The sequence below is a fragment of the Zalophus californianus genome, chromosome 9, assembly GCF_009762305.2.
Source record: "Zalophus californianus isolate mZalCal1 chromosome 9, mZalCal1.pri.v2, whole genome shotgun sequence".
Taxonomy (NCBI): Eukaryota; Metazoa; Chordata; class Mammalia; order Carnivora; family Otariidae; genus Zalophus; species Zalophus californianus.
The window spans coordinates 100,441,895-100,456,764 of NC_045603.1; the positions used below are offsets into that span (position 1 = coordinate 100,441,895).

Genomic DNA, 14,870 nt, shown 5'->3' on the forward strand with positions numbered 1-14,870 from the left:
GTCCCTGAAGTTTTGATTTTTTTCAGAATGTCTTATTAATAGAATCAAACTGTTATGTAGCAGTTTGTGTCTTGCTTCTTTCACTTATCATAATGCTTTTTATTCGTGTTGTTTCATTTATGAATAGTTCTTTTCTTTTTATTACCCAGTAGTATTCTAGAAATTTTATAGTTAAGATTTATATGCATAAGTCATGATGTATTATTTCATATATATTATATATAAGTGAATATGTCTACTATAAAATAATGAATAAACATATATATATGATGATGTATATTTTTGTTTTTCTTATGATATCTTCATTTGGCTTTGGCATCAGGGTAATGGTGGTATCATAAAATGAGTTGGTGGTCTGCTCATGACCCTGTCAAAGGAGTTGATATTTGTGATCATCAATTTGATATCATATTTTTATTTCTAGTACTTTAATTTCCTTTCTCTCTTTGCTTAAATTCCTTATGTGTCCTTGTGTATTGTTTTCCAATAGATCTTTTAGCATATTGATCATCATTATGTGAAAGTCTTTTTCTTTCATGTCCAGTATCAGGGTCATCTCTCAGTCTGTGTCTGTTGATTGCTTTATCTCTTGACAATGGGTTGTTTGTTTCTTTTGCTTGCTTTTTTGGATCTCTCTTTTTTAAAAGAGATGCTGGTTGTTGTGTGTATTAGAAGAGACTAAGGTAAATAATATTTATGTCCAGAAATGAACAGGCCATTAATGTGAAGGTCATGCCACCCTAGTCAGTAGTTGAGCTGAGTTTGGTTTTTGTTCCTTCAGTGATACCACAGGCTTCATTTTCTACTGTAGTAAGCTGCTGCCACTTTGTATTTAGAATGGGGCTTTAGGTTCTAGAGGGTTTTTTCCTGTCATTCTGTTCCATCCTCACTTTCAGGAGTCTTTGCAGGCCTGCGCCACAGCATGAGGTCTTTCTCTCTGCTGTTGCTCTATCCCTGAGGAATAGACTGTTGTTTGTGACTTGGTGCTAGATTCATAGTTGGGGGTGGGGGACAGGTCTCTGTTGTCTTTGTCCAGCTTCAGTCTTGGGCAAGTCCTGTATATCTAGAGCTTGGGTTTGGAGCATTCTCAGCATTTCTACCTGTGCCACTCAAGGGGCTCCCTTGTCTCCTGGACTGCCTCCAGTGTTTTCTTGGAAACACCTGGTGGAGACCAGTGGAAAAGAGTTTGCAAATACATGCAAACTTCCCTCGTGCCTGAAGCTCATAGCTATTCTAAATTTACATGCTAGTCCACACTTGGCCTTTAAGAATTCATTAAAATTTTAGCGATTTCTTTTTACCTCTTTACATTACAGCAACTCATTTCTACCATGCTCTGCCAAAAATGAAAACTGTGTCTCCTGTCTGCCCTTGGAGGGGTGTGTTGCATTTTAGAATTGAGTTTACTTGGTTGCCATGTTACCTCAAGTTTCAGAAAGGATTTTATAGACTATCTGGCTTTTTCTTATTGTTAGAGAAGGAGCAACAATCTCTTGTGGCTTTTCACATCCTACAATGAGGATGTTTTATTAATATAAATTTATTTTTAGGTTTAAATTTGCCATATATACTAATGAAGTTAGTGAGACTAATGAGACTCTTTGGAATAACCCCAAACATACGGTCCAAAATGACTATTATAGACTTATATCATCTTCAGCATACCATGAAATTTGAATTTACAGTTTTACAGTTGTACAGTGCCTCCATAGAAACCTTTTCAGCAAATAAATAAGAACAGAGTAGAGCAAAGGGAGAAGTCCTTGAATGGGAGGAGAATGTTGGCAGTGAAAAAAGCAGGAAAAGATTAAAAAAAAAAAAATAGAAGATGTGAATACATCAAAATGAACTTCATCTTTTTCATTATTCCTTTTATTTGACTTCTTAATTTTTATTTCTATCACTTCACCTATTTTTTTAGTTTTTCCTAGAGCCAGCCTTGATGTAGGATATATTATATTTTTTTTAAAATATGCCATTTTAGTAAGTTAATCAATTCATTTAATCATTCTCTTAGGCCACATGAGTTGATATTCTAATGACTGGAAAGAATAATATGCAATACTTACTGTAAGGAAATCAAAAAACAAGTAGGAATTTTAAGAACTTCTGATGTTCATGATTCTTCCTTGTTACCATGGATTAAGGAGTAGCTTAGGAATAAATTAAGTGGTACTCTCAACTTTCATTTTGTCTCATTTCATTATAAAGCTTTCTTTCCTTCAAGAAAAGTTCCTGACAAAAAGACCAAAAAAGCATATGAATAATTTTATTAATTTCAGTGAGGAAATTAAAGTTCAACCAAGTCAGTTCAGAGAATCTGTAGAAGCAAATGGAAGGATTTATGAGGAGCAGAGAAAGTTGGAAGAAAGTTTTACCATTCACTTAGGTAAGTGGCTTCATTTTTTGCAGGCGTAATTTATTATAACTTGGGAAGCTTTTTTTATGCTGTAAGAGAAAAATCCCTAGCATATGAGTACAATGTACCCATGTTGTTTTTAATTATAAATTATGTCCTGCTCCCAGCAACATGCAGAAGAATGAAACTGGACCACTTTCTTAAACCATACACAAAAATAAATTCAAAATGGATGAAAGACCTGAATGTAAGACAGGAAACCATCAAAATTCTAGAGGAGAACATAGGCAGTAACCTCTTTGACATCAGCCACAGCAACTTCTTTCAAGATACATCTCCAAAGGCTAGTGAAACAAAAATGAACTTTTGGGACTTCATCAAGATAAAAAGCTTCTGCACAGCAAAGAAAACAGTCAACAAAACAAACAGGCAGCCTACGGAATGGGAGAAAATATTTGTAAACAACGTATCCGATAAAGGATTAGTATCCAAAATCTTTAAAGAACTTATCAAATTCAACACCCAAAAAACATAATAATCCAGTCAAGAAATGGGCAGAAGACATGAATAGGCACTTTTCCAAAGAAGACATCCAAATGGCTTACAGACACATGAAAAGATGCTCAACATCATTCGGCATCAAGGAAATACAAATCCATACTACAATGAGATACCACTTAACCCCTGTCAGAATGACTAAAATTAACAACACAAGAAAGGTGAGGATGCCAAGAAAGGTGAACCCTCTTGCACTGTTGGTGGAAATGCAAACTGATGCAGCCACTCTGGAGAACAGTTTGGAGGCTCCTCAAAAAGTTAAAAATAGAACTACCCTACAATCTAGCAATTGCACTACTAGGTATTTACCCAAAGGATACAAAAATACAGATTTGAAGGGGTACATGCACCTCAATGTTTATAGCAGCACTATCAACAATAGTCAAACTATGGAGAGAGCCCAAATGTCCATCAACCGGTGAATGGATAAAGAAGATGTGGTAGATATATGTACAGTGGGATATTACTCAGCCATCAAAAAAAAATGAAATCTTGCCATCTGCAACAACATGGATGGAGCTAGAGTGTATTATACTAATTGAAATAAATCAGTCAGAGAAAGACAAATACTATATGATCTCAGTCATAATGTGGAATTTAGGAAAGAAAACAGATGAACATATGGCAAGGGGGGGGACTAAAAAAGGAGAGAGGGAAGCCATAAGAGACTCTTAACAATAGGGAACAAACTGGTGGTTGATGGAGGGAGGGGAGTGGGAGATGGGCTAGATAGGGGGGTGGGGATTAAGGAGGGTACTTGTTGTGATGAGCACTGGGTGTTGTATGTAAGTGAATTCTGCACTGAATTGTTTGTCACTGAATTCTACCCCAGAAACCAATATTGTACTGTGTGTTAACTAACTAAAATTTAAATTAAAAAAAAATTATGTCCTGCTTCTAGAGTTTGTTGGCTACACATTTTCTGTTTTAGCTAATATTTATTTTTTAATACTAGAAAGGTTAAATCTGAATAGTTATCAGAATGGGAAATTGCAAGGCCTATTTCTAATTATTTGTAGCACAGATTTATCTGAATTCTTGCCATAGAGATTTGCATCCTGTTATAGTGGATTTTTGCAGCTGTCTGAGTTTCTTTCTGGGACTGTTGCCCACCCTGCAGGAGCCCAGTTGAAGACCATGCATAATTTGAGATTGCTGAGAGCAGATATGCTGGACTTCTGTAAGCACAAAAGAAATCATCGAAGTGGCGTGAAGCTCCATCGACTCCAGACTGCCCTGTCACTTTATTCCACGTCTCTGTGTGGCCTGGTTTTACTAGTAGATAATCGAATCAATTCATATAGTGGTATTAAAAGAGGTAAGTTAACATTACCATATTTACTTCATTAAATTTCCCCTTTAATACCATTCTTACAGAGAAAGGAATTACAGAAAAACAAAAAATTTAGCCCTGGTATTCTAGTAGCCAAGCAACACACATACCCAGCCATGGCTATTTTAGATTTCTTTCATACTTCAGCATGGGTAAAGTGCTTCAGGATATTTACTTTTTCTTAAAATTCTATTATATCATAAGTAATGCTCTTACAGGATTCTTGCTTCAAGGCATAACAAAAAGAATAATCAAGATACAAATGTATTCAATTCAGAAGCAGATCCCGGCTCAGTGTATTTTAGTTCATTGTTTTGTCCTTTCTTCCTAGGTTTTTTAGGTAACATATTTCTTAAATGTTCTAGGTATAATTCTATGTTCCCTCTGTACAGTTCATTTGTATGATTATTTTAAAAACTTTAAATATATATATTGAAATGTATAACTTCTTAAGGAAACTTGAATAGAGTTTATTTCCCATCATAAATAAAAGAGCTTTCTTGTATTTTTCAGCATTTGGGGGACTGGATTATGATTAAAGTAACTATTATTTAAAGAAGGTTTGGAATTATCTGAAAATTTCCTTGTCTATTAATTGTTTACTCTTTTGAGTGATTGAGAGATTAGGTTTCTGATTCAAACAAAATTGCTGTCACCTAACTTAAAACAAAGTATTGAAAGGGCAAGTATAAGAAATCGTACTTGTGAATTTTATATTTTATTCTGCTAGCTCTCATTGTCTGTAAGTAAATACTAAATATTTGATAGTTCACCTGTAGAAGTTCATAAATGTTTTGGGTCCTTTAGATTTTGCCACAGTTTGCCAAGAATGTACTGACTTCCATTTTCCCCGAATTGAAGAGCAACTACAAGTTGTCCAGCAGGTGGTACTTTATGCTAGAACCCAACGAAGGAGTAAGTTGAAAGAATCACATGGTCAGTAAAACTCAAATTTTTCAAAATTTCACTTTCAGTGTATTCTGTCCCCAAGCACTCCAATAGTATGTGGACCATTGTTAAAATATAGAAAGTTGTATTGGTGGAAAAGTGGAAGAAAGAAATTAAGAACAAAATTCAAGATCTTTAGAAGCTCAACTTCTGTTCTTAATTTCCTTTTTTGCGTGACTTTGTTCAATAACCTTAGCAAAAACTGTTTTTAAATTTATTATTTAATAATACAAAGTTTATTTAACATAATAAAATAAAATAAAATGGTGTAGTAATGTAATCCACCACATTAAGAAATTAAATACCATATGATCATGAATAGATACAGAAAAAGAGTTCAATGAAAATCAATTCCTATTCATTAAAAAACCCCACTAGCAACTAGAAATGGTCAGGACAAACACTTAGTCATCTTCCTTGATTCCTCTCTTCTCTCCATCCCCATATTTGATCCATTAGCAATTCTAGCTAGCTTACCTTTCAAGAAGTACCCAGGGGAGGTGGGTGGGGCATGGGCTAGATGGGTAATGGGCATTTAGGAGGGCAATGGGTGAGCACTGGGTGTGGTATGTAAGTGACGAATCACTGAATTCTACTCCTGAAACCAATATTGCACTGTATGTTCACTGACTAGAATTTAAATAAAAATTTGAAAAGAAAACAAACCAACCCCAAAATATACCCAGAATCTATCTACTTCTCACCACCTCCACTGCCCCCTGCCTGGTCCAAAGCTTATACTATTGCAACAGCTTCTCTTTTTTTTTAATTTTATTATGTTATGTTAGTCACCATACAATACATCATTAGTTTTTGATGTGTTGATCCACGATCCTATGTTTTCGTATAACACCCAGTGCTCCATGCAGTATGTGCCCTCCTTAATACCCATCACCGGGCTAACCAATCCCCCCTCCCCCCTCCCCTCTAAAATCCTGTTTGTCTCTCAGAGTCCATAGTCTATCATGGTTCATCTCTCCCTCCGATTTCCCCCTTCATTTTTCCCTTCCTTCTCCTAATGTCCTCCATGCTGTTCCTTATGTTCCACAAATAAGTGAAACCGTATGATAATTGACTTTCTCTGCTTGACTTATTTCACTTAGCATAATCTCCTCCAGTCCCATCCTTGTTGATGTAAAAGTTGGGTATTCATCCTTTCTGATGGCTGAGTAATATGCCATTGTATATATGGACCACATCTTCTTTATCCATTCATCTGTTGAAGGGCATCTCAGCTCTTTCCGTAGTCTGGCTATTGCGGACATTGCTGCTATGAACATTGGGGTGCATATGGCCTTTCTTTTCACTACATCTGTGTCTTTGGGGTAAATACCCAGAAGTGCAATTACTGGGTCACAGGGTAGCTCTATTTTTAAATTTTTGAGGAACCTCCACACTGTTTTCCAAAGTGGCTGTACCAACTTGCATTCCCACCAACAGTGTAAGAGGGTTCCCCTTTCTCCACAACCTCTCCAACATTTGTTGTTTCTTTCCCTGTCCATTTTTGCCATTCTAACTGGTGTAAGGTGGTATCTCAGTGTGGTTTTGATTTGAATTTCCCTGATGGCTAATGATGATGAACATTTTTTCATGTGTCTGTTAGCCATTTGTCTGTCTTCTTCAGAGAAGTTCTTTTCATATCTTCTGCCCACTTTTTGACTTGATTATTTGGTTTTTGGGTGTTGAGTTTGAGAAGTTCTTTATAGATCTTGGATACCAGCCCTTTATCTGTAGTATCATTTGCAGATATCTTCTCCCATTCTGTGGGTTGCCTCTTTGTTTTGTTGACTGTTTCCTTTGATGTGCAGAAGCTTTTTATCTTGATGAAGTCCCAAAAGTTCATTTTTGCTTTTGTTTCACTAGCTTTTAGAGATGTATCTTGAAAGAAGTGGCTGTGAGCGATGTCAAAGAGGTTACTGCCTATGTTCTCCTCAAGAATGTTTGGGTCAACCACGAAATCAAAGAAGAACTTAAACAATTCATGGAAATCAATGAGAATGAAAACACATCGGTCCAAAACCTATGGGATACTGCAAAGGTGGTCCTAAGGGGGAAATACATAGCCATCCAAGCCTCACTCATAAAAATAGAAAAATCCCAAATTCACCAACTAACTCTATACCTTAAAGAACTAGAGAAAAAGCAACAAACGATGCCTAAGCCATGCATTAGAAGAGAAATAATTAAAATTAAAGCCGAGATCAATGAATTAGAAACCAGAAACACAGCAGATCAGATCAACGAAACTAGAAGTTTGTTCTTTGAAAGAATTAATAAGATCGATAAACCACTGGCCGGACTTATCCAAAAGAAAAGAGAAAGGACCCAAATTAATAAAATTATGAATGAAAGGGGAGAGATCACGATTAACACCAAGAAAATAGAAACAATTATTAGAAATTATTATCAACAACTATATGCCAATAAACTGAGCAATCTGGATGAAATAGAGGCCTTCCTCGAAACCTATAAGCTGCCAAGACTGAAACAGGAAGAAGTTGACAACCTGAATAGGCCAATAACCAGTAACGAGATTGAAGCAGTGATCAAAAAGCTCCCAAAAAACAAGAGTCCAGAGCCTGATGGATTCCCTGGGGAATTCTACCAAACATTCAAAGAAGAAATAATACCTATTCTACTGAAGCTGTTTCAAAAGATAGAAACAGAAGGAAAACTTCCAAACTCATTCTATGAGGCCAGCATTACCTTAATTCCCAAACTAGGCAAAGGCCCCATCAAAAAGGAGAATTTCAGACCGATATCCCTGATGAATATGGATTCCAAAATCCTCAACAAAATCCTAGCTAATAGGATCCAACAATACATTAAAAGGACCATCCACCACGACCAAGTGGGATTTATCCCCGGGATGCAAGCGTGGTTCAACGCAATGCAATGCAAAATTGATATTTGCAAATCAATCAATGTGATAGAACACATTAATAAGAGGAGGGAGAAGAACCATATGGTCCTCTCAACTGATGCAGAAAAAGCATTTGACAAAATACAACATCCTTTCCTGATTAAAATTCTTCAGAGTATAGGGATAGAAGGAATGTTCCTCAAGTTCATAAAATCCATCTATGAAAAACCCACAGCAAATATCATCCTCAATGGGGAAAAGCTGAGAGCCTTTCCCTTAAGATCAGGAACACGTCAAGGATGCCCACTCTCACCACATTGTTGAAATAGTACTAGAAGTCCTAGCAACAGCAATCAGACAACAAAAAGAAATAAAAGGTATTCAAATTGGCAAAGAAGATGTTAAACTCTCTATTCACAGATGACATGATACTTTTTGTGGAAAATCCAAAAGACTCCACCCCCAAATTACTAGAACTCGTACAGCAATTCAGTAATGTGGCAGGATACAAAATCAATGCACAGAGATCAGTTGCTTTCTTATACACTAACAATGCAACTATAGAAAGAGAAATTAGAGAAACGATTCCATTTACAAAGCACCAAAAACCATAAGATACCTCGGAATAAACCTAACCAAAGAGGTAAAGGATCTATACTCTAGGAACTACAGAACACTCATGAAAGAAATTGAAGAAGACACAAAGAGATGGAAAAATATTCCATGCTCATGGATCAGAAGAATAAACATTGTTAAAATGTCTATGCTACCCAGAGCAATCTATACCTTCACTGCCATCCCGATCAAAATTCCAATGACATTTTTCAAAGTGCTGGAACAAACAGTCCTAAAATTTGTATGGAATCAGAAAAGAACCCAAATCGCCAAGGAAATGTTGAAAAAGAAAAACTAAGCTGGGGGCATCACGTTGCCCGATTTCAAGCTATATTACAAAGCTGTGATCACCAGGACAGCATGGTATTGGCACAAAAACAGACATATAGACCAATGGAACAGAATAGAGAACCCAGATATGGACCCTCAACTCTATGGTCAAATAATCTTTGACAAAACAGGAAAAAATATGTAATGGGAAAAAGACAGTCTCTTCAATAAATGGTGCTGGGAAAATTGGACAGCCACATGCAGAAGAATGAAACTCGACCATTCTCTAACACCATTCCCAAAGATAAACTCAAAGTGGATGACAAACCTCAATATGAGACAGGAATCCATTAAAATCCTAGAGGAGAACATAGGCAGTAACCTGTTTTTAAATTTAAATTCTTTAGTTACACTTGAAGTACTCAGTGGAAAGTTGGTGGTCTTTTGATCCAAGTTCTGTATCTCTAAAGTGGACATAATTACTACCTCAAAGGGCATTGAAGTGATAGAGTAAATGTTAGCACAAAATATACTTTTTAAATGTTCTATGTTTGATCCCTCTTAGGTAGTAGGAAGTCAAGTATAAGACTTGTTTTTGATGGTTCTTTTGAAAAATTACTATGTCCAGAACTAAGTCCTTTTTTTTTTCATATTTATCCATAATATAAATATCCTTTCTATTTGAGAAATTTGCTGGAAAATTATTTTTAAAGCTATAAAAATGTTCATGGCATCTCTCTGTAGAAGCTTTCTATTTATTCTTAGACTTAAGGGAAGATATGGGTAAAGGAAAGAACTTTGGCTCAAATTACAGTTATTCTATTTTTTAATTGAAAAATATAAGTTTAAAAAGTAGTTTCTTTATAAATTAAATTGGCATCATAAGTTTTAGTTAAGAGCTAAATATAAGGGTAATATCCATTCAAAAATATATGTAAGTTGCGTGTTTCTTATTTTTCAGACATTTCATATTATATCACAGGCATAAAATAACAGTATATGTTTTTATTTGGCTTTAATGCATACTCAGTATTTTATTTTATTTTTTTAATAAAAACTTGATGTCTTGCCCAAAAAATAAAATATGGCAAGTTTTTAAAGTATGGCTGGTCAAACTTTTAAATCTGCCTCTGGTACTTGGATGTCTATTTTGTTGGTTTGTTTTGCAACTGCAGTGTTTAAAAGAAACCATTATAGTACTTTTGGTTCCTATGTTTTGTGTTTTGTAGTAAGCAAAGAGATACTGTTTTATCTTTGCTTACTGTCTTTGTTCCTCCCAATGTAATTTGTAGGATTTCTCCCTTTCTCCCTATGCTAGAAGGCAGCTCTCTAGACTTACCTTGATTAGCATTCACTATGGTTTCCATATTCAATAGACTTTTAAAAACTTGTTTTATTCTTTAATCATTTCCTTAATAGGTAAAACAGTCTCAAGATTCACAATTTAGGGCGCCTGGGTGGCTCAGTTGGTTAAGCGACTGCCTTCGGCTCAGGTCATGATCCTGGAGTCCCGGGATCGAGTCCCGCATCGGGCTCCCTGCTCAGCGGGGAGTCTGCTTCTCCCTCTGACCCTCTCCCCTCTCATGCTCTATCTCATTCTCTCTCTCAAATAAATAAATAAAATCTTTAAAAAAAAAAAAAAAAAAGATTCACAATTTAAACTGTACAAAAGAGCACAGTGAAGGTCTTCATAATTGTCCGCCAGCCATTCAGTCCCCCTCCGCCAGAGGCAGCCAAGGCTGCCTTGTACCTCCAGACCTATGTCTAGTATGTATCCATGCGTGTATGTGTGCGCCTGTATTTATTTTTCCTTTTTACACAAGTGGCATCTTTCTCTGCACACTTTTCCATACTTTGCTTTTTTTACTGAATATTTATTTATTTTGGCCATCATATTGCATCAGTGCATAAAAAACATCCTTATTAGCTTTCCACTGCCCCATAGTATCCATTGCAGGGCATCCTTATTAATCAGTTCCATGGTAGACATTTAATCTGTCCCAGCATTTTTGCTGTTATAAATAATAACGCATGAATCACCTTATGTGTACATCATTGTGCATGTGTGAGCATATCTCTAGGAAAAGACTCCGAAAGAGAAATTACTGGGTTAAAGGGTACATACATTGGTAGTTTTGATAGTGTTAGCTGTCGCTCTCCATAGCAGCACCCCTAGTTTATATTCCCACTCTAGGGAACTATGGCTTTGCTGTGACACTGTGTGTCATATATGACAGAGCCGGGCTGTGTGAGGAAGTCATAACAGAAATGTATCCTAACAAAGGACCTTTCAGAAAATTCCAGTGTGTCCTCTTATTCTTCTACCATCTTCTTCCTCCATCTCATTCAAACTAGCTGTGATGTAATCAGAAATATCTTAATATTATTCTTAGTAGTGACTAAAAGCATGAAGATTGAGATCATGACAGGTGTGGGAGAAGGAGGAGGATTCTAAGTATATTTATGAGAGATAGAAAGTGTGCAGCAAATGACAGGAAGTTTTCAAACCACATACGGTTAAGGCAATGTGTGTAAATCATGGTATTATTTTGTTCTTGTTCAAGCAACTATTTTGTGGTTTAAGTGAGTCAGTGAAACAAGCAGGTCTATAAAAGACAACTTTCTGAAAGGAACCCACATGTTGTCATAGAAGAGCTCAGTGAAAATACTTTCTCTGTCTTTTCCTCTTCTGTGCACACCCACATATTTGTTCTACATGTTTACATCCTGATACTCAAGTACCTGTTTATTCTAAGGCATTCCATTGTTTTCCTTACTGTGTTCATTATATTAGAATCTTTATATTTCTACAATCCACAATAACAAGCCAAAAGCAATTTTGTTTTCTATGTACATGTTATATACATTTTTTTAAAAAATGAAAAATTGTAATTTTCTTAATATTACAAGGTATTACCATTAAAACATGGAGAGGGGAATGGGCTATGAACTGTTCTCTCTTATTCACTTAGTAGGGATTCTGTTTGTTCATAATACCCCATGTAAACAAAACTGTTAGAGTCCTTATTTGTCATTTCTTTTGTTTTCTGTGCTATGATCAGACATTTATTCAAAACTTATCAGTTGCTGGGGTGCCTGGGTGGCTAGATGGTTAAGCATCTGCCTTCGGCTCAGGTCATGATTCCCAGGTCCTGGGACTGAGTCCCATATCCAGCTCCCAGCTCAGCGGGGAATCTGCTTCTCCCTCTCCCCCTGCTTGTGTTCTCTCTGTCTCTGTCTGTCTCTCTCTCTCTCTCTCTCAAATGAATAAATAAAATCTTTAAAAGAAAAAAAAAAAGCCTATCAGTTGTATCGCTCTGTATGAGAGACAGACTATTACATTAAATATAGATTCTGGCAACACAGAGCCTCCTCTCTCTGCCTCTCCCTCTAATGATAAAATATTTTACAAGGTACAATGATATAATCAATTATTCCGAGTAGTTACTAAGAAAAATACTAAATTACTTTCATTCAGAACATTTCTGAAAGCATAATTGCCCTTGGTATTTTCAGTTTACTCATTTGAAGGTCTGACTGTTTTCAGGTGATATTCTGATGCTGACAGCCATTCCAAATTGTTTTGTATTTAATTGGAATACATATACACCCTCTCAAAGATAGCTGCTTTGAATGCTAATATTCATTCTGCATTTTTTAGTTTTGGTAGAAGATACATCTGAATCTTACAAGAAATCTATTAAAAATACATGTACATATGTAAAATAATTTGTGTCCAAGTATAGTAATGTATGGTCAATTGTGATTTATTTTACCAATATTTATCCTTCTAAATAATATCATGCCTTCCAGAAAGAAAAAACAACTATTGAATATCTAACACAAGAAGTTCCCATTTGAAACAAAGTCTCATGTGTCTATTTGAAATAAATTGTATGTGGTGTCAGATAAGAAGTAACAGATTTCAGAATGGGCTGAATATCAAGTGATTCCTGGTACTACTAACCATTGCTTGTAGTCCTGAACAAGTTATATCAGCAACAATGACTCAGATTCTAAAAATAAAGATGGCCACACTACAACTATCTAATGAAGTTGTTTTATGTGTAGTTAATTTAGTGCCCTGAACCTCCCAGATGAAAAATAGGGTACTGCCAAGTCGAATGTGGTTAAGCCCATAGGGTTTTGGGTATGTGAGTTCAAGACCTGGTTCGGCCACTTACTGTGCATCCTTGGTTAAGTTACTTAACTTATGTAACCCTCTGTTCCCTCATATATACAATGAAGATAGTAACAGTACCTACCTCATGAGATTGTGTTTTAGTGGTTTTGTGAGAATTAAATGAGACTATGCATGCAAAACATGTATCAGAATGCCTGGCACCTAGCTATCCTTAGTAAATTTTTGCTGTTATTGTGATTGTTTGGGGAGCAGTAGAATTAAATGTGTTTTCATATGTTGTTATGTTCTTTCATGTTGTATTATCTCATGAATAGATTCTGGAAACCGAAATGGAGGAAGTGATGATAAGGCTAAAAATGCTGACAGAAACTACTTAAATATTTTACCTGGTAAGTAGTATTTTCTTTGAAATTGCAATTTTCTTATGATCACATCCATGGAGATCATAGATTTGAAATAGAAGTTCTTATGGTGTATACATTATAAGAAGTTTGTCAGTGTATCACTTTGAAACAACATTGTATCTGCAGAATATACTTTCACAGATGTTCTGCAATTTAAATCCTTATTCTTATACTAGTACTGACTTTCTAGATCCATACAATAAAAATTGTTCAGACAATTGCATAAATTTGATCCCATTTGCTATTTTAAAATTCTTCTGTTATACATTGTTTCTTAGTTTCTTAAATGAAGCAAGAAGTCATTTTCACTCTGAAATATAAACAGTACTAGAGACGGAAACAGTTGAACTTGTAGAAAGAACATGAGTCATATAATTTAGAATCTTTCTTATTTCCACTTCCCCATAACTGTTCCTGTTTCCCATTTCTTTAATTTCCTTTGTTATTTTCAGTTAGATTATTTATCAACTGGAAATTCAGGCTCTTGATCCTCTTCCAGATTGAATTCACTCTGGTGATCCTTGTAGTGTTCAGATGACAGGATATAGCAAGGAAGGCGTATCTGTTCACAAGCATAAACTCTTTTGAGCTAACTAGTGAAGTTTGCATTTTCCTAAATAACTAGGTTGTTTCCTCAGTGTTTCTACCCCAGATTTTCTACATGTAGGTCACATTCCATTTAATAAGCAAATAGCATGTCGCTTTCTGGTATTCATCTTGTCAGTCCCAGTCAGTTAGCTTGTGGTCATCAGCTTCCGAACTCCCTCCCACCTTCAGAGATTCTACCTTCGTGGGTAATGTTAGAGGCAGGATTGCATCACCACATGCTGTTTCCTCCACTTTGTGGAACAGGAAACTGTCCTCCTCTCTATCTAAAAATATCTTCATTGAGACAGGATTTATTGTATTTCTATGCACAGATCCATAATTTAAATCATCCATATTTTGTGGCTTTCTTAAAATGTGCCAATCTCATTACCTATTCCGGAGGTACTGATGTGTGGGTTTTTTTCAACTTACCTCTCTCTTGCTATATTTATTTCCTTCCTTGCTCCTTTTTGGGAAGAGCCTATAGGTTAGTATCACATTATTACCACCAAATCAGGAGGATATGTCGTAGTCCACATTAGAAAAGGAGTATCAAACTATTGGGTTAGGTATGCTGACAGCATCTGAATTTCCATTTGTTAAAGGATGCCAACAGCAAGAAAGTTTACCGAAGATGAAGAAAGATCCAAATCACAGATGCTTTTAAGTTTTCAGGTTGAAAAAGAAAACAATTTTATTTATATATTTTTTACCAGGAGGTTTGCTCTATCATTATCTAAGTATTTATGGTTTATATTACCTAACTCTCACAACAGCTTTGTAAGGAA

At 35.7% G+C, this 14,870-nt stretch overlaps 1 protein-coding gene across 2 annotated transcripts in view; it reads left to right on the forward strand.

The window, feature by feature from the left end:
• The window catches only part of C9H12orf4 (chromosome 9 C12orf4 homolog), a 59,843-nt gene that overhangs the window by 26,882 nt on the left and 18,091 nt on the right, over window positions 1-14,870 (forward strand). For both annotated transcript variants that reach the window (XM_027595509.2, XM_027595510.2), the window contains 4 exons: window positions 2,283-2,389; window positions 4,038-4,235; window positions 5,058-5,186; window positions 13,405-13,479. In XM_027595509.2, coding sequence (XP_027451310.1) covers window positions 2,283-2,389; window positions 4,038-4,235; window positions 5,058-5,186; window positions 13,405-13,479 — 509 coding nt within the window. The remainder of the gene's footprint in view (window positions 1-2,282; window positions 2,390-4,037; window positions 4,236-5,057; window positions 5,187-13,404; window positions 13,480-14,870) is intronic.